Below are 24,252 nucleotides of genomic sequence, written 5' to 3'. Positions count from 1 at the left end.
CATTGACAATTTTATTTGTAAAGACAGTCTAAAAAGAGGATAATAAAAAAAAATTTATGAAAGAAGCAGCTACATACAATGTACGTATAAATTACCAAACCGAAAGGTAGAGAGCGAAAGCGAGCAGAAACATCATGTTTGGAAAAACAAAGAAGTGAGTACGTTAATTGTTTCTTCCTTTGGCCACGTACACAAATGACACACACGGTATCCAGTCTGTTGACAGGTTGGGGGGTCCGTTGCAACGTTCAATTGAAAAGCTCTTTACATTTAATTTTTACATTTCAAATCAGACGCATGCGGGACGACGTTAATTTGTACCTGCTAAAAATCCCATGTGTATTCCTGCACGAGGTCACCGTCTCACTCTCTCAACTTCCCAACACCTTCTTCCTTTAATATTTTTTTTCTTCGCATCGAGGATGGAGTATTCAGAATTGATGTAATCTTATTATGTGTATATATCTTAATTTTTTTGTATATTTATATGTATCTATATATATATATATATATATATATATATATATATATATATATATATATATAGCTAAAACTTTAAAAGCAATTGATCTATAAAAAACAACCTAATACACCTCAAACTTGCTATAAACGAAGCTACACTGATCGAAGTAAAATCACTTCGTCGGAAAATTATACTGTGTATATAAGTAAAATATTAGGTTTTAGATGTATATAACATATATTGAACGCCCTTTGTCGGATTTTTTTTATTTCTTACAAATTTGAACACCCTTGGAGAAATTCTTGTATTCGCCGTTATAAATGACCTATACCGTGAAGTGTGAACCACTCCACTATTCATGTTTACATATACTTTGTACATACAGAGTATTATATATTGCTTTTGCTGCTAACTAAATAAGAATATACGACAGTATATATGTAGCCATGTGAGTATATTTCATTGATTTGCTCCTCTGTATTTTGCATGCGCTAGTGACTAGAATTTCATGTACTCTCATATATACTTTAGTTTATGAAGGAAGACCTTTCGCGGGATCGCGAATATAAATATCGATGCTACATTTTCTTGGCATTGATTAGTTTTAATTAAGTACTAGGCATGCAGAAGTCTCGAATTCGAGTCCTACGAATGAAAGCGAATCCGAATTAATCGGGACGCCAAAGAAGATATGCATGAACCAAAAAAAAAAAAAATACTAGGCACATGTTTTTTTTGTTAGTACTTAGACATGACATGTTTTTTTGTTAGTGCTTAGGCATGACATGTATTAAGAGAGTCATGAAGCTGCTAACTGAATACATGTCTTGATAATTGACTCTCTTACATTTAATTTGATGTATCCAGTAACAAAAGGGAACAAAAAATTGATTCATTTCTAATCGCAGAACATCCTTAGTCAAAGTTTAACATGCACTAAGTACTAACACAGGAGATACAAATTACTAATAGTAGTAACATAACAAGAGAGGAAATATAGTACTCTAGTAAGTTTTTACAGTGTATTATTTTCCTTTGCCCTTCCAAATACTTTTCCTTACCTTTCCACCATTGGAGGGAACTTTAGCTCCTTTTGCTGAAAACACAGACTCTTCTTTGTCTTGATTCTTAATACCATTCTTTGTGTTAGCTTTGTTGTTGGAGCAACCTTTTCCATTACCCTTTTCCTTTGGATTCACATAACGAGCACCGGTAGTACTCTTTGCATTTCTAACAAAGTGCTCTCTCATGTGACTTGGGCCAGAAGAGGCATCAGAAGCCATAGAATCATCAGTGTCGTCATCTTCTTCTTGATTTCTTTCATTCTTGTTGTCTCCTACATCATCTTCTTCCTCAAAATCCGCTACGTTCAGCTTATCATCTTCAGTACTATTCGAAGGAGAGCCAATGTACATTGTCCAGCCAGATTCACTGCTGTGACATTCTTCCTCCTCATTAAAATTTTGAGAAGCTGGCTTCATTACGCCACTGCTAAAAGCAGAATTAATATTGAAATGATAATAAACTCAAAAGAGTTACTTAGAAAGAACTAATACTAAAAGACAGAAAAGTGGAGTTTGGCTATATGTTAAAAGGCAAAAGAAAGCTGAATCAAAACACCTATATGTGTAAACCAAATATGCGTTTCTTTTCTGCTCTGGACCAATACAGCTCTCTCACGCACAAACAACAAACATGCCCAATCTTATAGTACTTCTGAAAGCAACCTCAAAACCCGATATTTATTTCTATTCTACTCTGTTTTTTTTTTTTTTTTTGAAAATCTTGGATTAAATTTCACCACCTGGATATGTACATCGCCATAACTTTACATCGACAGAGGGACAGGTAGAAGCTGTCAAAGATGATAGAGAAACTTGATTTTTTTACAAAAGGCACAAAATACGACCCTTGAGTAAATACCAAAGGACAGAATTTGGTTTGCTCTATCACTTAGGTTCGAAGATGCATATCTTTACTTCTCTCTGTATTCTGAACGTGACTCAGCTGCTTTGAATGCAATATGCAGAGGAGAAGTTGTGCACAGCCTATATGCTATACTCTTAAAAATATATACTCCACTGCTTACTATTTTTTGTTCTTAATGAGGCTAGAAAAGGACCTCTCTCATTTATTTTCCACTACTTGATTTCTATGTCATGTCAAATAAAAACAAGAGGTTGGGAGTAAATAAATTATGCAGCTTTTTCTTCTGTGAAAAAATGAAGAGAAGCCAACTGGAGTTGTCTTGTAGTAGTAGTCTTCTCAAGCAGTTAAGTTCATCTTTTATTATTGCTTTTTCCCCCTGTTTTTCTGGCTAGTATATATAAGTATACGAGATATACCCATTGTTCCCCTACAACCTATTAAAATGTTCAGTATTCGAAATTCACTAGCTGGACTAATCCAGATTCACATCGTGTAGGGCACACTAATTAGGGGTTGTTTGGTATAATGATGGGATATTTCTTTTATATGGGATAATTAATCCCGCTATTTTAGCGTAAAAATTATCCAAGAATTAGTTAATACCCGAACCAAATATATGATAAAGTTAATTCCAAATTTTATCCCGGGATTATACCAAACGAAAGGGGGAAAATACTCCCTACCACAGTTTCTCCATTCGTAGGGTGCCAGTGTAATCCGATTGTTTAAGAATGGAAGGATTCCATTCATCCCACTATGGTCGTACAATGTTTCACTCATGATTAGTAATTGTGAAGCTAAAACCGTTTACTTTCCATTTTGTCACACAAGTACTATATACTAATAATAGTACTGTCATTGTCAAATTGTGATCTGGAATATAGTTAGATGTAGAATTTAGGATAGTTACTAATTATGAAAGTTTTGTAAGCATTCATATCAGTTTCTAGGCTTATTAATGGGGGGTCATTTTTCCTAGATTTTAAGGGAAGGAGCAGAAGAGTTTTAACCAGTTGAGGATATAGGGACATGCCTTGCTTTCAAATGCCTTTTTAGTTGTTCCTCACTTTGTAATCCTAAGGCATGGCTTATTATAAGGAAATGCTAGACAGGCAAGGCCCATGTATTATTCTTGCTGTTTGTCCTTTTGGGAGATCATATCCTTGTATTGCACTTGTCTTGGGCTCCATGTGATGAAGTGAAGATGTTCTTTTCCAAATTCTTTTTGATAATAGGACAAATTTCCCAAGGCTGGAAAGATCCAATCTAATTAGACACTTCCCCCTTCTTTTTGCCTTTGCATTTAAATGTGGTGCTGAGTGCCAGAGTATAATGTCGAATAATAAGATAATTCTTTGTATGTATTCAAGTCAAACTTAGATATGACAAATCTTTGTCGTTCACACTAGAAAGGTTGTAATTTCCTTTAAATTTATTTAATTCTCTAATTTACTCTTTTGATATATACTTTATCATAATTGTACTTTAATATCCTGGTTTATAGGTTCGACCACCATGAAATAGAGAATTATTATTACAGAATTACAGTTTCTCTGATAGAGCTGAAAACTGTTTCATGAACAAACAACAATAACAACAAACTCAGTGAATTCTCATGAGTGGGGTCTAGGAAAGGTAGAATGCACGCAGCCTTACCCCTACCCTCGAAGGAAAGAGAGGTTATTTCCGATGAAAACTGTTTCATGAACGTCACCTTAATTTCTGCTAATTTATTGAACTCTTAATTAATGCATTCATTGAACATATGCATAGTTGTAAAGTCCACTGAAATTTTGGCATATCATAAAAAAAGAAACCATTCATAACTGTAAACCTCTTTGGCTAATTACCAGAAAGGAACATGTCACAAGGAGAAAAAGAAAGAAAAAGCAACCCCAGTGACGTTGTGCATTGGTTGGAGAATTTCTTGGTAGGAAACGTTTTACCCCTTAGTCGACCTACTAATCTGAATTAGTTGAGCCAGTAGATTCTTTAACAAAACAAAACAAAAAAAGAACTAAAAGAGGAACAGCTGCTATACTAGACTTGTTGTGCAGCATGTGGAGAATAAGTAATAGGCTTAGCAAAATACAAAGTTTTATCATTTCCAGAAAAGACTACCACAATTTTAGGCTCCGGATCTAGGGGATGTAGTGAATGCCTTTTCTTTTCCTCATTATTATCTGTGTCTATCAAATGCTCCGATGAAGGGGAATTTTGGCGACAGCAAAAGAGATAGATTAATGCAAATGCAATGGTAGCGAAAACGACGCCAAGACCACAATACAGGTATGGAACTGGTGAGTTCCATTGCCAAAATTCAGCAGAAGTGCCTGTTGCCTTCATTCTAGCTTTCCCTTTGTTTTAATGTGTTATGTTTGCTTATATTTTGCATGAAATCAGATAAATGAAAGGCTTTTATAGACACACTTGACGATTAACTAATTGTGGATATTGCACGTATTTGGATGATAAGATTCTCCCCCCTGATATATTCCCCCAATCTCACAAGATTTAACTGCTATCAGAAAAAAGAAGAATCATATTTAAATTAAAATTTAATTTTTTAAAAAAAAGACTTCTTTTGGAAATATTGAAAGGGAAGATATCTTATTGGGAAGTTACATACTGCTCAAATGATTCTGTTATCAGAATTCAATCTAGTTAGTCATGTGATACAATTCTCGAATTTAATGGTGAAGTTAACGGATTAGGTTCCGATTCTCTAACCTAGCAATAGGGAAAAAGATGCATCACTAAAAAGGAAAAAAAGATTCTATTATTAGGAAACAAATGATGAATATATGTATGAATAACTATAGTGCCTAATATTCTCATGCCGTTTAATATATTGTTCTATGAGAATTGGAATATTCTCTTTACCTTTATTTAACCCTGAGAATTTCTAGTTCCTTTAATGACTACATACTGTACTAATTAGTTACGTTGTTGTCATTCATACTTTTGTTGAACTTATCCATTAGAGAGTATATTTAAATCCAAACAGTGTGCTTACAAGTTGAGGAATAGAAGATTCCTGCAATTTAAAATCTCATTTTATAAAGCAAAATGAATAGACTTCGTTCTAAAAAAGTAAAAGAACTAGATGGAGAACAGAATCTGCAAATAGCGTCTTACTTTCACATTAATTATGTACCAGTAATGTTAAGCCAGTAATGACCAGGTTACAAAAACATAGCGATAAGTATCAAAGACAAATGATTTGACTAATGATTTTAGTGCCAACTTATAATTATCTACAAGAGAAAAAAAATAAAAAATAAGAGATTAGAAAAGCCATGCTTAGTCTTCTTGAGTGGTAACCAGAAGAATATAATAATAACAACAACAATGTCTCAATCCCAAGCTAGTTAGAGTTAGAATAAATATATATGAATCATCATAATATGTATAGTCAGGACTCATGGTAATTTGACTAGTTTTGCACTACATGTCAACCTACTGCTATCCTCCTCTTTTATTCTGGCTGGGGACCGATAAAGTAAGATCTAAAAATTAGTCACACTTTATCAGTATGGTGAGGTGAAGACATGACAGGCATTGCTAAGCAGGTCGGAGTTCGGTCCCCGGGCATGATCACAACCATACTATGATCCTGTTGATCAGCTGCTGTAGTTGAGGGCTGTTCAGGCTTTTCTGTGCTTTGCCTTGGTAAATCTGGTGAAAATTCTTCCTGTTTAGAGCAGCAGCATTTGAGCAGGCATACAAAAACCATGAAACTGAAGAAAACCATAAGGCAACCATTGGCGATGTGGGCCGTTTTGGTGTTTGGTGCAGAGGTAATTTCTTCAGTATAGGCCATATGTATGTTAAAATGTTTGTTGAATTGCTGTTTAGGTGTAAGCGAAGAATATGAACTTTTTAAGTAGCTGATTTAAATTCCAAAGAATGCCTTGTTTGAAAAAAATAGCAGATGTTATAGAATCTTGTAATGTTGAAATGCAAGTTTTGGAAAGGAAAAGACAATGGGACTTGTCAAAGAGTGGAATCCTGGAATTATTAGGCAGAATCAAATCATGTGGGAAACAAAAACAGGAACTCTTTCCTTTTTGCGCCTGATCTGTTCAATTTGGACAGTGACTCTCTTGCTTGTTTGTGCTACTCCGTAATATCCTGTTTAAGAAATACCAAAAATAAATAAGGAACAAATTAAGTTAACAATATAAAATTGTGGCTGGACAACTTCACGATTATACATGCTATGTTTCATTTCTTTCAAATGGATCTTTGCATTGAGTTTGTTCAAATCAAAACATTAAGTGCTGATTTTTGTAACTACTTGTGAGAATAAAGGTTTCCAAAAATGATATAATACCCCTGTTTCCGCGGGTTGTAGGGTAAGAAGTTTCTCATCTTGGTATTGTATGTTATGAAAATTGATATAATACAATTTTAAGTTAACAAAAACGTTCAAAGAAATTGAAAAAATAACATAAATATAGATCTGTTTGAAATAAAAAGAGTACTAATCGTTGAACTAGTAAAAGAAGTAAGAACCTTTAGGCCTTTAACGTTTTGAGAATCTACAATATGATGATGATGGCAACCTTAAGCTGAATCTTGAAGCTAAGTCTGCTGAGGCCCAGGTTTGATGCTTGGAGATTTGCAGTTAAGCTGAAGAAGTAAGAAAGGCGAAACAAAATGAATTAGTTGGGGTTATTTAGTATGGCCACGTACTAGAGCATGCAGACAAGTGTACTTGTTAATAGCTACGCGTGTGAGTTCTTTCTTATTTCTATCAGAAAAAACTTATCTTCAGTTTTCAATAAAGACGAGTTTTGACGTATCTCAGCATTAAGTCATTTAGTTACCTTAACTTAGATTTTCGCAAGGCCACGTACCTTGAGCACATAGACAAGTGTACTTACTAATAGCTACGCGTGTGATATCTTTCTTCTTTCTATCGAAAGAGCTTTTCTTCGACTTTTAATAAAGGCGAGTTTTGACGTGTAGTGTTAAGTCATTTAGTTAGCTTAAATAATTTAGATTTGGTGTCCAAATTTGTTAGTTTGTTAGAAAGAACTACAAAAACCAATTCTTGAAGCTAAAGAAGTAAGAAAGGCTCAGGGCAAAATAAAAATGAATTAGTTGGGGGTTATTAGTGAAGCCACATCCCTCGAGCTTGTGGGCAAATGTGCTTATTAATGCTATGCGTGTGAGTTCTTTCTTACTTTTAAAGAAAGAGCTTTCTTTGATTTTTGTAATAAAGACTTTCTATGTGTATTTAAACTTTGTTCCCAAAATCAGTTAGTTTGTTAGAAAGAACTAACAAACTAAATCTTGAAGCTAAGTCTGCTCAGGCGTTCGATGCTCGGAGATTTGCAGTCAAGTAGAAAAAGTAAGAAAGATTAAGGCCAAAATGAAAATGAAATAGTTGGAGTCACTTTGTCACAAATTCTTTGTGAGGTCACACGCCTTGAACATTCGGACTGTATACCGGTAAAATCGAGCCCGTTGAACATCTCGATTTTCCAGTAAGACAAACGGAGCAGAAACGTGATCGTAAGAAATCAGAATCTGGGCGAGGAGCCTCTCGTATTGGGGTTCGAGCAAAACTTCTGCCCTCAGAGGCATCGGAACCACGTCCTCCGGGTCCGGTTCGAGCCTCAATACTTCGGAGAATATTATCAAACGGCTGCATACGACTAACGAAGAATCGTGATATCCGTGCCCAACCGGATATCACGACGTATATCTCGGCCCGTATCGACAGAAAATCAGTGGTTAGCGAAACAGAAGATTTTTACCTTTTTAGAATTGTACTTAGGGTAAAATTCTCCTACTATATAAAGGAGGAAGAGTATTATTCATGAGACATATGTAACACGCATATCAAGGCAATATACTCCTATTCTTTCTGTTATTCAAAGTTGTTACTTTTGTTCATCAGTTCTTTGTAAGGATAAGCTCGGCCTCGAAGGCAGGCTCCCCATTAAGCCATTTACTGAGTCCGGGATCACTCTTATTATTGGTTTGGCAGTTTATTACGTCTTTTATTTGTTTAATCTAACACCATTAATCATTTGTATTGAATTAATCCGCATATCCTTAAAACCACATATAAATTCAATTGTTATCCGTTTTCGAGGGTAAACAGTTTGACGCCCACCGTGGGGCTAAGGATAATAGTGGCAATTTGATACAAATTCCCATAACACACTCTGCTTTACGCTTGTTCTTTGAGATTTTAAATTCAGGTAAAATTTAAGAATGCCAAACTCTTAATCTGCTCACTTGAATGTTGATGCTGAGTCTGGCCACCATGGCGAGAACAACAATATGGTACCCAGCAACGAGATCCCCCCTGTTGACCTCAACGGGGTCCCAGTCGCAGACCCAATCGATGTCAACTCACATGTGGCCATCGACACAAACTTGTCCACCAACCCAGAGAACAGCGTTCGTGGAGGAGCCAGGTCGGTAGCTTGGGGTACGCACGATGGCAAAGGCGATGGGATCAATTTGCAGGTGATCTTTGAAATGGTACAGGCTCAACAGGTGGCGATAGTCCTGTTATAGAACCAAAGTCACATCCCCAACAGAGCTGAGCATGAACCATCCCGGGAGAACACCCAAAGAAATGAACGAACCTCGGAAAGGCCGGGTGAAGCTGAAGTCGGGGCCAGCCCCGAAATAATAAATATGCTCGAGGAATTGACGAAGCGGATGGAATCGGGGGAAAAGAAGATCGAAACAAACGACAAAAAAGTGGAGACCTATAATTCTAGGGTTGATCAGATCCCAGGAGCACCCCCGATGTTGAAAGGCCCGGATTCTAAGAAATTTGTCCAAAAGCCTTTCCCTCGGAGCGTAGCTCCGAAACCAATCCCAAAGAAGTTCCGTATGCCCGAAATTCTGAAGTACAGTGGAACAACTGATCCAAATGAATGTGTGACCTCCTATACATGTGCCATCAAGGGAAACGACTTAGAAGATGACGAAATCGAATCTGTTTTGCTGAAAAGGTTCGAAGAAATCTTGTCAAAAGGAGCTATGATATGGTATCACAACTTAACCCCTAATTCTATTGATTCGTTTGCTATGCTTGCAGATGTCTTTGTAAAGGCGTATGCCGGGGCCATTAAGGTCAAGACCAAAAATTCAGACCTTTTCAAAGTAAAGCAAAGAGATAACGAGATGCTCAGGGAATTCGTGTCGAGGTTTCAAATGGAACAAATGGATCTGCCTCCGGTCGCGGACGATTGGGCCATTCAGGCGTTCACCCAAGGACTTAACCCCCAAAGCTCATTAGCTTCGCAGCAGTTGAAATAAAATTTGATAGAATACCCGGCGGTAACTTGGGCCGTCATCCATAATAGGTACCAATCAAAAATTAGAGTCTAAGATGATCAGCTCGGGGCCCCTTACGGATACGTGTATCCCGTCAGAACTAGTGACAGATCCAAAAGAGTCATCGATAATGAACCAAGACCGAATAGAGATCGATATCAATCATATAACAGAGATCAAAGAGGTAATGGGACCGGACATAACCCTGCGAGGAGTGAAAAAAAGAACGATCGAGGCCACAATAGTCGGGGACTCATGAGTAAAAATGGTTTCAACAGACCACTCGGAGCGAGGGAGGCACCAAGATTATCGGAATACAACTTCAGTGTCGATGCTGCCAGCATCGTATCTGCCATCGGACACATCAAAGATACTAAATGGCCTCGACCATTGGAGTCTGATCCTGCCCAAAAGGACCCCAACCCAATGTGTAAGTATCATGGCACTCACGGCCACACAACCGAAGACTGCCGACAACTAAGAGAAGAAGTAGCCCGGTTATTCAATAACGGACACCTCCGAGAATATTTCAGTGATCGAGCCAAAAATCACTTCAGGAATAGGAAATCCAACAAGCAGACCGAACAAGAGGAACCCCAGCACTTCATTAACATGATCATTGGTGGAGTCGACGTCCCGCAGGGGAAGATGCTAAAGCGCACTAAGGTGTCCATTACAAGGGAAAAACGGACTCGAGATTATATGCCGTAATGGACCGTATCTTTCAATGACGAGGACGCTGAAGGCATCGTGCAACCACATAATGATGCTCTGGTAATATCTGTACTCATAAATAAATTTCGAGTTAAGCGTGTGTTAATTGATCCAGGTAGCTCGGCCAATATCGTCAGATCGAGGGTCGTGGAACAGCTGGGTCCACAAGACCAAATAGTGCCTATAGTCTGGGTTTTAAACGGATTCAACATGGCATGCGAAACTACTAAAGGGGAGATAACCCTGGTGATGAATACCGCCGGGACCATTCAGGAAACAAAGTTCTATGTGATTGAAGGGGATATGAGATATAATGCCCTATTCGAAAGGCCATGGATTCACAACATGAGGGAAATACCCTCGACACTACACCAGGCATTAAAGTTCCCCACACCGGGAGGAATCAAGACAGTTTACGGAGAACAACCAGCTACAAAAGAAATGTTCGCGGTCGATGAGGTGACTCGATGTCCGCACTCTCGACATCAAAGAACCCAGAGTCGGTTAGGAAGGAAGAAAATAACTAGCAATCACCGACATTGTCCCCAACCGAACCGAAGAAGCAAGAGGCAGGCGAGGATGATGACTACAGAGTTCCTAGGTCGTTCATAGCCCCTGATGATTTCGATGCCACCAAGTAGACGGTCGAGGAACTGGAGCAAGTCGTGTTGATCGAACACTTGCCCGATCGGAAGGTATACCTAGGCACGGGGTCCATGCTCAGGAAAAACTCATTAAATTGCTTATAGCTAACGTGGATTATTTTGCTTGGTCCCATTTAGATATGACAGGGATCCCGCCAGAAGTAACCACTTATAAGCTAAGCTTGGACCCAAAGTTTCACCCGGTTAAATAGAAAATGAGGCCTCAGTTGGAAGTTAAACATGCGTTCATTAAATACGAGGTATCCAAACTCCTTAAAATAGGTTCCATTCGGGAAGTTAAGTACCCGGATTGGTTGGCTAACATAGTAGTGGCGCCTAAAAAGGGAAATAAATTAAGAATGTATGTAGATTACAAAGACTTGAACAAGGCATGCCCCAAGGATTCTTTTCCTTTGCCTAACATCGATCGCATGATCGATGCAATGGCCGGGCATGAGATACTTAGTTTTCTCGACGCCTATTTCTGGTACAACCAAATCCGGATGGACCTGGGAAATCAAGAAAAAACTTCCTTTATAACTAAATTCGGCACCTATTGTTATAACGTAATGTCGTTTGGACTAAAAAATGCCGGTGCCACTTAACTAGTAAACCGGATGTTCAAAGAACAAATAGGAAAATCAATGGAGGTTTACATTGATGACATGTTAGTTAAGTCCTTGTGAGCATAGGACAATTTGAAATATTTACAGGAAACCTTCAACATACTGAAGAAATATAATATGAAGCTGAACCCGGAGAAATGCGCATTCAGGGTCGGGTCTGGAAAGTTCCTCGGATTTATGGTGTCCAACCGGGGGATCGAGATCAATCCCGACAAAATAAAAGTTATAGAGTGGTGGATAGTTTCAAGGCCGTTCAGAGGCTAACCGGGCGCATAGCCGCCTTGGGCCGATTCATATCGAGGTCCTCCGATAAGAGCCATCGATTCTTCTCATTACTAAAGAAAAAGAATAACTTTTCGTGAACCCCGAAGTGTCAGCAGGCTTTGGAAGAACTCAAGTAGTACCTTTCGAGTCCACCCTTGCTCCATACGCCGAAGATAGATGAGCACTTATACCTGTACTTAGCGGTATCCGAGATAGCGGTAAGCGGAGTCTTAGTCCGGGAAGAGAAAGGTACGTAATTTCCTATCTATTATGTTAGTAAAACTCTAGGCGAGGCCAAAACAAGGAACCCTCACCTAGAAAAATTGGCGCTAGCTTTGCTAAGCGCCTCCAGAAAGTTGAAGCCATACTTTCAATGTCATCCCATATGCGCTGTAACGTCTTACCCGCTAAGGAACATAATGCAGAAACCCGAGCTCTCGGTACGTTTGACCAAATGGGCCGTAGAAATTAGTGGGTACAATATCGAATATCGACCCCGGACTGCCATCAAATCTCAAATTTTGGCAGATTTCATGGCCACTTTTATGTCAGCCTTGGTACCCGAAGCCGTAAAGGAATTGATGTTAACCTCGGGGACTTCCTCGGGAATCTGGACCCTCTTTATGGATGGTGCCTCGAATGCAAAGGGGTCCGGACTCGGCATCATGTTAAAGCCGCCTACGGGTAACGTAGTTAGGAAATCTATTAGAACTGTAAAATTTACTAACAATGAGGCCGAGTATGAGGCCATGATTGCAGGTCTTGAACTGGCTGCCGAAGTTATCGAAGCTAAGTGTGACTCCCTCCTTATGGTAAATCAAGTCAATGGGACATTCGAAGTAAAAGAAGAACGAATGCGAAGGTACTTGGACAAATTACAGGTAACACTACATCGATTTAAGGAATGGACCCTACAGCACGTATCCCGGGATCAAAATAGCGAAGTTGATGCTTTGGCTAACTTGGGGTCATCGGTTGATGACGATGAATTCAGCTCAGGAACGGTTGTTCAACTCATGAGATCGGTAGTGGAGGAAGTCTATGCTGATATAAACTCAACAAGTTTGACTTTGGACTGGAGAAATAAGTATATAGACTACTTGAAGACTGGGAAATTACCCTCGGATCTTAAAGAATCGAGGGCTCTGCGCACGAAGGCGGCCAGGTTTAGCTTGTGAGAAGGCACTTTGTACAGAAGAACATTCAACGGCCCACTCTCCATATGCTTGGGGCCGGGAGACACCAAATACATCTTGAGAGAAGTTCATGAGGGCACCTGCTGAAACCATTCGGGGGCAGAGTCTTTGGTTCGAAATATAATCAGGGCCGACTATTACTGGACCGACATGGAGAAAGATGCAAGGGACTTTGTACGAAGATGTGACGGCTGTCAGAGGCATGCACCGATGATCCACCAGCTCGGAGAGCTACTACACTCGGTCTTATCACTTTGGCTATTTATGAAATGGGGAATGGACATTTTCGGTCCCTTGCCATGGGCACCCGGTAAGGCTCAATTTATATTATTTATGACTGACTATTTTCTAAATGGGTCGAAGTTCAGGCGTTCGAGAAAGTCCGAGAAAAAAAAGTTATCAATTTTATTTGGGACCACATAATATGTCGGTTCGGGATACCGATCGAGATCGTGTATGATAACAGGAAGCAGTTCATCGGCAACAAGGTAAGCAAATTTTTCGAGGACCATAAGATCAAAAGGATCTTGTCAACACCATATCACCCTAGTGGGAACAGATAGGCGGAGTCTACAAATAGGACCATACTCCTGATGGTAGGCTATAATTTTATGTTTTAGTCGATTATTATATTCCAATTTACTATACTTTAGTTGAGTTTGAGCTTTAATCGCTAGTGTTTTGCACTAATTATGTGTTTTATGCCTTGTAGGAGTGACTTCGAGCTATGTAGATGTTATGAAATGAATTCAAGTGATTTGGAGCTTTGAAGTCTGAGTAAAAGCCCAAGGAATTAAGTCGGGATCGTGTTCGGGGATCAACGGATGATAGTTAAGAATGAACGAAGAATCGAGCACGCATATTGCGCAGTGTCTAGTAAAATGCACATAACATTTCGCTCGGAACTCCGTTTGGGCGCCACAACATATTGTTGGAAATATAATTCAATGGTCTACAACTTTTAAGTATTATGTTTTTTCTAAATCCCAACATCACAGGGTGAAAAGTGTGTGGCAAGTGTGCGGCCGTGCACTGACCTCGCATATGGGGCAGAATAGTGTGAAAAGTGTGCGGCCAAGTGCACGGGCACACTTTCAGGTGCGCGGCCGCGCACGTCCAACTCCGGAAAAGTGTCATTTTTTGCGTAGGAGAAGGTGTATTTGTTTGGGCTGACCCTTCTTGGTATATATACATATTTTGAGGCTTTTGACATAATTTAGACCTAAGGAAGCTAAGGAGAAGAGGGAGAAGCAAGAGCACAAGGATTTCACCATTCATCCTCACTCAAGACAAGGGTTTGGATGTTTTATATTTTACTTTAACTTAAACTTAATTGTGATGAATTTCTCCATATCCATGGAGTAATTCTTCCTTAGGGATTGATGCATTTGGTATTTTGGGAATTGTTTGTAGATGTTAATTCTAGTTTTATGTATTGAATCATTTTGGGTGTTTTTATTGTTGCATATATATTCACTTATTTATATAATCGAACGAGGCATAATTTGTGATATTTTGAATTATCTTATTGGTTGAATTCATTGATTCTTGTTAGTAATCGAAAGAGGCTAGTTGAATTAATGTTTAGACCTAGTTAGGAGGATAATCGAAAGAGGTTCTCCTAAGGATCAATCCACTATAAATTCTTGCATATCTTCACCAAGCTTAACTCAGTTCATATCGTAAGGTTGAGACTTAATCGAGAGAGGAGTTTCTATTGAATGTTTGAACATAATAGAGTGAATTCGAGAGACTCACTTGAACCATAGAAGTGAAGTAACTAGAGTTAATTCCCAAACTAGTATCTTACACCTATCCAATCAATCCTATTTTCTCCCCTTGATATCTTTTTGCTTACTTTTGTTGCAATTGTCATTAGCCAATAGTTAGACTTTTAGTTAATGTTAGTTTTAATTTACACAAATCTAAATTGTTGATCATCTTGAATAGCAATAAATCTATAAACTACGGAAACACTGTTTAACTCCAATCCCTGTGGATACGATATTTTCTATACTATATTCGACTAGCGGGCATAATTTTGTGTTGTGTTTTTAGCTCGTCAAATTTTGACGCCGTTGCCGGGAATTGGCAATCAATAGTGTTTGAAATAGTTTGTAGTGCTAATTCAAGAATATTTGTTTTTGTTTTTATTTTATTTTTCTCTTTTTACGTTTGGGTGTTCTTTGATTGTGCGCAGGCTACAAGTTAGATTGGTGCATGACCCGATCTTCTAGGAAGGAATTACAACCATATGAACTAGAAATCGAGAAACATCTGCAACAGTTGAGGAAGGAAAGAAACCTCTCCGGGAATATAGAAATGATTGGGCAATCCTCAACCAAAGAAAAGATGGTGGGAGATGATGATAATGTTGATTTGGCTACGAGAGAGGCAGCCCAACTCAGAGAGAAAGCTACAAAAGATGATGAAGAAGAAACACTCAGAGATACACAAATTGCTTATGAGGAGGAGAGAGCTCGAAGAATAGCTTAGAATAAGCCCGTGGGTGCAGACCAGTTCGGAAACGTAGCTCCCCCGCCAAGGAAAACCACTTGGTTATTATGCTAGACCGGCCTACAACCAAGGTTTATCAAGTGTGAGACCACCTCCAATTGCAGCCAATAATTTTGAGTTGAAGCAAGGGTTGCTTCAAACCCTCCAAAACAACTGTGTCTTCAGAGGAAAGATGAACGAAGATCCAAACAATCATCTAATGGACTTCGAGGAGATCATGAACACCTTTCAATACAATGGTGTGTCACAAGATGCAGTGTTCTTAAGGGCATTCCCCCTCACTCTGAAAGATGATGCAAAGCACTGGCTTCGAAGCTTGCCCCGTGGATCAATTAGAACATGGGAGGAGATGACCTCAAAGTTTCTTGCTAAATATTTCTCCTCAGCTAAAACGAGCAAGTTTAGAAGAGAAATCCATAACTTCTGCCAGAATGAGACTGAGACTGTGTTTGAAGCATGGGAGAGGTTTAAAAAGATTGTGCGAAAGTGTCAATACAGCGGAATTGAACTCTGGATGCAACTCCAGGACTTTTGGGATGGTTTGACACCAACCTCACGCAGAACATTGAGCAATGCAGTTGGAGGTCCATTAATGAAGAAGACTCCAGAGGAGATAGTCACTATTCTAGATGAGTTATCTGAAGATGCAAATCAGTGGCCCTCAGAGATTGCTGAAAGAAGAAGATCAACTGGTGTTCACCAAGTTGATACTAACACATCGGTGCATGTACAGCTTGATGCCATAGCAAAGGAAATAAGGAAGCTAACCTTAGCTTCAATACATAATGAACCTCATGCGGCATGTGGCATATGTGGAAGAGGCCACCGTACTCATGAGTGTCAAGCTTCAATGGAGGAAGTTAATGTTGTGGGTAACTACAATTTCAATGCAATGGGTCAGAAGCACCCCGGATTTTCATGGAGTTAACTCGGGGGTACAACAAATGCATGGCAAAAAAATCACTCCAGATTTCAAGTAGCTCCTGGTTTTGTGAATCAGCAGAAGCCGCAGTTTCAGTCTCAACAGCCAATTCAGTCTAGGTTAGAAGATCTAATGAAATCCTTCATTGTCAAGACTAATGAAAGATTAGATGCTCATGGGGAATCTATCAAAGAACTTGGGACAGATTTGCGTAACTTGGAGAGACAAGTGGGACAAATTGCAACTGTATTATCTGAGAGGATCCCAGGTACTCTGCCTGCTGGTACTGAAAAGAATACCAAAGAAATGATAAATGTCGTGACCTTGAGAAGCGGACAAGTGTTGAAGGATCCCACTCCAATTCAAAAAGAAGTTGTGCCTGAAAAAGAAAGTGGGAAGGAGCTGAAAATTGAAGATGATGATAAAAAGACTAAGAAGAAGAAAGGCAAGAAGGGAGCTGAGAAAAATAAAAAGGAGGGAACTTCAAGAAGGGAGGACACTGATGATGGGAGCAATCACATGCCTGCTCTACCTTTTTCCTCAAAAGCTCTATAGAGAAAAGCTGGACAAGCAGTTTGAGAGATTTCTAGACATGCTATGCTAAGTTAATGTAAACCTTCCATTCACTGATGTTCTCTCACAAATGCCAGCTTATGCAAAGTTCTTGAAGGAGATTCTTACAAAGAAGAGGAAGATAGAAGAGACCTCAGTGGTCAAGCTCACAGAGCATTGCAGTGCTATCTTGCAAAATAAACTCCCACAAAAGTGTGGAGATCCAGGGAGTTTTACTATACCTTGCTCTTTAGGCACTCTAAATTTTGATAAGTCTTTATGTAATTCTGGTGCCTCAATTAATCTAATGCCATTGTCTATTTATAGGAAACTGGAGAAGGAGATTGGAGAGATAAGGTCGGTGCCAATATATTTGCAGCTGGCAGACCAAACAACTATAACACTCGAAGGGATAGTAGAAGATGTTTTGGTGCGGGTGGATAAGTTCATATTTCCTGTAGATTTCATAGTGGTGAATATGGATGAGAACAAGGAGGTCCCTCTCATTCTAGGAAGACCATTTTTAGCAACGGGTAGAGCTATACTGGATATACATGATAGAAAACTCATTCTTAGAGTGGGTGAGGAGACTGTGACTTTTGAGATGAATGTAGCAACTGCAGTGAAAAAGGAGAAGCCAGCTACAAGTGTTGAGTGGAAAGTGAAGAGTTCAAAAGAGAAGGCTCCAGTGATTGAGAAAGACAAGTGTGGGGTGTACCCCAAGAAGGCTGAGAAGAAGCTGTCCGCGTGGATGTGTGCACTAGTTCGAGCGCGTGAAATGGAATCCGACTTTGACTCAGACCCCAACTGAAAATTCAGGGAAGTTTCCTTTACCTTATGCTTTTTAATTGTATGTCATAGGGACATGCCACAACTTAAAGTGTGGGGTGGGGGATATTTGTATGTTGTATGTATATGTATTTTAGTTTTTGTTAATTTTAGTAGTTAGTGATAGAAATAATTGAAAAAACATATAAAATTTTTAATTTTTAATTTTTCCCGACGATGGATATCATTCGACGGGTTTCTTGAGGGAATTAAGTCGAAAGAAAAAGACAAAAAGATTTTCTTTAGTAGTTCATATAATAATTTCCCCTTGGTTTTTCTTTGTACCGCGGTACTTTTCGAAGGGTTTTGTTTAAACCGGGTGCAGTTAGTTTTTATTTTTAGGAGTAGAAAACCTTGTGCTATGAATTGAATTGAAGACAACTTCTCTTAACTTTATTATGCATTGAGAATAGTAAGTGCTTTAGTTGTGACACTTAGGCTCAGTTTTTGACTCCTGCATAAGTACCTTAATTTGTATAAGTTTAACTTTGCTTAACTGCTTTGACTAGAGTGTCTTGATAAATCAATCCTGAGTGAATTATGTGCCATGTGTGTGTGAGGTTTGTGTATTATGTACATTGTATTTGATGTCTAGAACTTGCCCCGTATGTTTGCAAAGCGAAATAGTAATTTTGTCCAGTCTTGGAAGTGATTTAGGTGTTTCTTTGTTGAGCCAGTTATATTCTATTACCCACCTAATTGTTATGTATCGTAGTTAACCCCTTTGAGCCTGTAATCATGTTTTTTTTGGCAACCACATTACAAGCCTTACCTAATTATTTGAATTGATAATATATTTGAACCTTGTACCTCTCGTGGGCACTTAAAATTGTTATGAACTTTGTAAAAGATAAAGCGTGAGGTGGTTAATTTGGCTTTTGAGTGGAACTATTGAAATAAGGAGGAAGGTGTATTGTTTTGAAAAAGTAAGCGCCACTTGAATTGAAAAGGAAAGAAAAATATGTTGTATTGTTGTGAAAAATATTCTTTGATAGTGGTGACTCTTGATATAAATGTGCTTAAATAATTTGGGAGTTAATGTATGTTGATGTGAAGGTGGAGTATGGTTTGACATAAGTGTGAGGTTTTGAATGTTAAAGTGTATTTATTAAAGTGTTTAAGGAGGTGTAGTCACTCTTATATCTAAATGTATCTTACCCGTCGCGCAGCCTACAGTACAACCAGTTAAAAGTCTTACTTGATCCTTGACTGAATGAGCTCAATTAGTAGAGTAGTACACTACGGGCAAGCCTATGATTCATCTTTTGTGGCATATGAATGTTATTTCTGAGAGTGATCGAATTCTTTCTATCTTGAGTTCTTAATTGTTATTAAATTCTATGGTGTGAGGAAATACTCTCTATTGTGTGTGAGAGCACTTGTTTCATGAAGGAACGGTAATGTCGTTGACCTATATATTAGAGTAAGTGAGCGGGCTGTGAATAATGCATGGTACTTGTGAGTCAAATCTTGAGGTGAAGATGTTACACTATTGTGCTTAGTCTATTTTAAATATTCTTGGAGTAATGAGTTAGGAGAGTTACTTAGTAAGGTTGTGTCTATATAAAGTGTGGTTTGATCGCTCGAGGACGAGCAATGGTTTAAGTGTGGGGTGTTGATGGTAGGCTATAATCTTATGTTTTAGTCGATTATTATATTCTAATTTAATGCACTTTAGTTGAGTTTGAGCTTTAATCGCTAGTGTTTTGCATTAATTGTGTGTTTTATGCCTTGTAGGAGTGATTCCGAGCTATGTAGATGTTATGAAATGAATTCAATTGATTTGTAACTTTGAAGCCTGAGTAAAAGCCCAAGGAATTAATCCGAGATCGTGTTCGGGGATCAACGGATGATAGTTAAGAACGAACGAAGAATCCGAGTAAAATGCACATAACGTTTCGCTCGAAACTCCGTTTGGGCTCCACAATATATTGTTGGAAATCTAATTCAAAGGTCTACAACTTTTATGTTTTACGTGTTTTCTAATTCCTAACAGAACAGGGTGAAAAGTATACGGAAAGTGCGCGACCACGCACTGACCGCGCATATAGGGCAGAAAAGTGTGAAAAGTGCGCGGCCGCGCACGTCCAACTCCAGAAAAGTGTTCTTAAGGAGAAGAGGGAGAAGCAAGAGAATAAGGATTTCACCATTCATCCTCACTCAAGACAAGGGTTTGGATGTTTTATGTTTTCCTTTGACTTAAACTTAATTGTGATGAATTTATCCATATCCATGGAGTAATTCTTCCTTAGGGATTGATGGATTTGGTGTTTTGTGAATTTTTTGTGGATATTAACTCTAATTTTATGTATTGAATCGTTTTGGATATTTTTATTGTTGCATATATATTCACTTGTTTATGTAATCGAAAGAGGCATAATTTGTGATGTTTTGAATTATCTTATTGGTTGAATTCATTGATTCTTGTTAGTAATCGAAAGAGGCTAGTTGAATTAATGTTTAGACCTAGTTAGGAGGATAATCGAAAGAGGTTCTCCTAAGGATCAATCCACTACGAATTCTTGCATATCTTCACCAAGCTTAACTTAGTTCATATCGTAAGGTTGAGGCTTAATCAAGAGAGGAGTTTCTACTGAATGTTTGAACATAATAGAGTGAATTCGAGAGACTCACTTGAACCATAGAAGTGAAGTAACTAGAGTTAATTCCCAAACAAGTATCTTACACCTATTCAATTAACCCCTATTTTCTCCCCTTAATATCTTCTTGCTTACTCTTGTTGCAATTGTCATTAGCCAATAGTTATACTTTTAGTTAATGTTAGTTTTAATTCACACAAATCTAAATTGTTGATCATCTTGAATATCAATAAAGCTGTAAACTACGAAATTACTGTTTAACTCCAATCCGTGTGGATACGATATTTTCTATACTATATTTGACTAGCGGGCATAATTTTATGTTGTGTTTTTAGCTCGTCAACTCCAAGACCTTAAGAAAAGGTTGACCGATGCCAAAGGGAAATGGAAGGAAATTTTGCCCGAAGTCTAGTGAGCATACCGTAAGACCTCAAAATCTAAGTATCGGGGCCACTCTGTTTTCGTTGATCTATGGTGCTGAAGCACTAATGTCGGTCGAGGTGGGAGAACCGGGTGTCAGATTTCGATATGCGACCGAAGAATCAAATGGTGAGGCCATGAGAGCAAGCCTGGAATAATTGGATGAGAGGCGCGAGGCCGCCCTGGTCCGGTTGGCCTCCCAGAAACAGCGGATAGAAAGATATTACAAGCTAACCTCTGACACTTCAATATTGGGGACTTGGTGTTTAGAAAAATAACACCGAACACCCGTAACCTGAATGAAGGGAAGATGGGACTAAATTGGGAAGGTCCATATCGAGTCATCGGAATTACCGATAAAGATTCATACAAACTCGAAGCAGGGAACGGTGTACAACTACCGAACAACTGGAACATGACCCACTTAAAACGGTACTACTGTTAAGGTACGACCTCATTCACTTTTTATATATATATATTACGAATCGGACTAACACTTGCAGGCAACAACCAAAGGACAATGTAGTTGTTAGGTCTGAAAGCACGTGTTGCACTCTTTTTCCCTTGAACCGATTTTGTCCCAAATGGATTTTTCGGCAAGGTTTTTAACGAGGCAACAGTGGATCATGCTAACTTAGAGTCAAATACCATTTTTAAATGGGAGTCAATGGTCGCATCAACAGTATCCGAGCCCTCTCGATGATCGACCTCGAATATTAGGGGTCATCACCCTCGGGTCAAGATTTTTAGCAAGGGAGGAAACTTAATGTTTGAACAGTCTCGGCTCGGTGGTTAGGATTTATTGTAAGGGCCAAACGGTCGAGTAAACCGTGCCCGCGTAGGCCACCTCAGCCATATTACGAGCGTTTACATGCTTACAATCTTATATGTTATGCACAGAAATAAAAGAAAATTTTTACTTTGCTAATACACATTTATTGCTTCTTAAAAGTATCGAGCCTAAGGGCTATTTCTACCCGGGGACTATTTAGCCCAAGGGACACCCTAATCCGAGCCCTAAGGGCTACCCCCACTCGGGGACTATCGTTCGAGACAAGTTCGGGCGGCTCAGGTTATCAAAACCCAGAGGCACAAAGCCTATTAGGCAGTGCCTAAACTTAAAAGGCTACGGCCACCCTAAAAACGGTTCGGAGACGTATGAAGCCCTTAATCAAAACATAAGGCCTTCAACAAAATTCTAAACCTATTCAAAGGTTACACTCGACAAAGATATAGTCTAACAACATTTATGCAAGCATGTTGGGGAAATTTCTGAGCCCCTACAAGTTTCTAGCAAAAATTGCATCGAGAACAGGTCTTGTTCGGACCTCCGAAAAATGACTTATTACTACATTTTATTATGTGCTAAGGCATTAGAAATATTTATAATTGTAAAAAGATGCTAAGATAATAGACTTGAAAATTGCCAAAAGGGAAAAAATTTATATATTTCAGAATATCTTTACAAAGGCCTAACAAAAACGGCCTCAACAAAATATATGTACAGGATACAAAAAAAAAATCCTAAGGCATCTACGCCTGATCTTCACCGGAACCCGACTCGTCACCAGAACGGTCGGGGCCTTTGGATTCTTCAGAGCCCTTAGAGCCCTCTTCACCTTCGGGTTCAGCTAGCTTCTTGGCCTCGACCTTAAGTATTTTTGCCCCCTTGATCTCGGCAGATAGGTCGAAGCCTCGGGCCTGAATCTCTTCGAGGGACTCCCTTCAGGATAGCCGCATCACGTACTCAGCAGTAGTCTTCGGGCGGGCCTCGGCTGCTTTGACATATCTCTTCAGCATTGGCGGAGGATGTGCACAGCTGAGACTTTATAGCTTCACATTCATTACCAAGGGCATCCCGCTCTGCCAGAGGTGAGCTCAATTGCACTCGGAGTTCATCATTCAGCTGGGACCGCTTATCGGCTTTCTCTTTCGCTATCCAAAGATGAACCTCTACCGATGCCAGCTGTGCCTGGGAGGTTTCCTTCTCCGAAGCCAATCGATCGATTTTATTCTTTCAACCATCGGACATGGCTTGGACCTCGTTCATTTCATCCCAGAGTTGGTCGATCCCGGTCAATCTTCTGCTGGACCTACGAGGTTTGGTCGTTAGTCGCCATGACTGAGTCCTCATTTCTAACTTCAAAAACTTTTACCTTTCCGACCAGATTGGCATGTTCCCGCCTCAGGGTCATAGCCTCCTTCTGAGCCCCATCCAGCTTGGCCTGAAGGTCCTTGATGGCCCCTTCGTGCTGCTCGCTGAGAAGCTTGTACATATCTCTTTTCTGGGCAAGCTCATTAACCTCAAGCTTGAGCTGGTTAACCTCAGCCCGGTACCGAAGAAAGCTTTCGTGATGAAGTACCGAGGCTTGTAAAAGGGTGGAAAAACATGAAAAATATCAAAACTAAGTAAAAGTTCAAAAGAGCATAATGATGTCTAATCTGATTTAGCGCCTGCTGCGCCTCATTGAAAAGGCACAGCACGTCCACCTCATTCATTTTCATCTGGTCCTCCTTGGTCACCAGGCATAAGAGGTAGCTCGCTACTCCCACGGGAGCATAAAGAACCCGGGCATCCTCCAGGACAGTGATGATTATCGACCTCTTACGGTCGATATCCACACTCGGGGCGGGGAACTGGTTGATTAACTTTGGCCTCGAATTCATCCCACCAACTTCTGAAGACGGATCCTTCCTCGGTATTTCCAAGTCGCCCAACCCGAAAAAATCTTCCAAAATGGCCGAGTCCACACCGTCGAAAAAGGAACGAAGGTGATCGTCTGCGCCATGAGTCCCTTTGTTAGACCTCCTCTCCTTCCCCGCTCGGGCTTCCTCGAGCATGGACTCGGTGTATGAGTTCGACCCTGAAATCTCTATTTATCTCGGGGGGTCCCAGCCCCCGCCTCCACATCGATCTCATGAGCCTGAGGGGAATCGGCCTCCAGCATCTCCCCCTCGGCTGCTGCCTGCTCTTCGGGAGAGATCGGCCCATGGGCCACAAAAATATCATCTTCTTTGGGCTTATCCCTGAGCCGAAGAAGTGAATCCGAGTTCGTTGCTCGGGAACCAGAGCCTTTCTTTGGCCTTCGAGCCAGTCTTTTTTTTGGCTTCGCTGCGGAGCTCGGGGAGCCCAAAGCCTTCCATTTCTTCTCTTCTTCTTTTCCCCCGCTGCAGCCCCGAGCTGTCCCAAAGCGGAGTGATCAACGGACAAGGACACGTCATCGTCCCCTTCTAAAGGCCTAAGCTTAGTGGTATTAGGCAAACCT

At 39.7% G+C, this 24,252-nt stretch overlaps 1 protein-coding gene and 1 long non-coding RNA gene across 2 annotated transcripts; both read right to left on the bottom strand.

Moving 5' to 3' along the window:
* Window positions 1-1,378: 1,378 nt before the first annotated feature.
* On the bottom strand, window positions 1,379-2,726 carry LOC107770359 (uncharacterized). Its single transcript, XM_016589662.2, has one exon. It carries the CDS (start codon window positions 1,942-1,944, stop codon window positions 1,489-1,491), a length of 456 nt encoding a protein of 151 aa, XP_016445148.1. The 5' UTR covers window positions 1,945-2,726; the 3' UTR covers window positions 1,379-1,488.
* Window positions 2,727-6,271: 3,545 nt separating this feature from the next.
* Window positions 6,272-7,050, bottom strand: LOC107770360 (uncharacterized). The gene is made up of 2 exons (XR_001644592.2): window positions 6,911-7,050; window positions 6,272-6,526 (listed from the first exon to the last, which is right to left on the bottom strand). It is a non-coding gene; the product is annotated as an uncharacterized LOC107770360 (long non-coding RNA).
* Between the last annotated feature and the right edge of the window lie 17,202 nt (window positions 7,051-24,252).

This window comes from Nicotiana tabacum, chromosome 4, assembly GCF_000715075.1.
Source record: "Nicotiana tabacum cultivar K326 chromosome 4, ASM71507v2, whole genome shotgun sequence".
NCBI classification, from domain to species: domain Eukaryota; kingdom Viridiplantae; phylum Streptophyta; class Magnoliopsida; order Solanales; family Solanaceae; genus Nicotiana; species Nicotiana tabacum.
The sequence above is the reverse complement of the archived record's forward strand: the minus strand, read 5'-3'. Positions and strand labels throughout refer to the sequence as shown.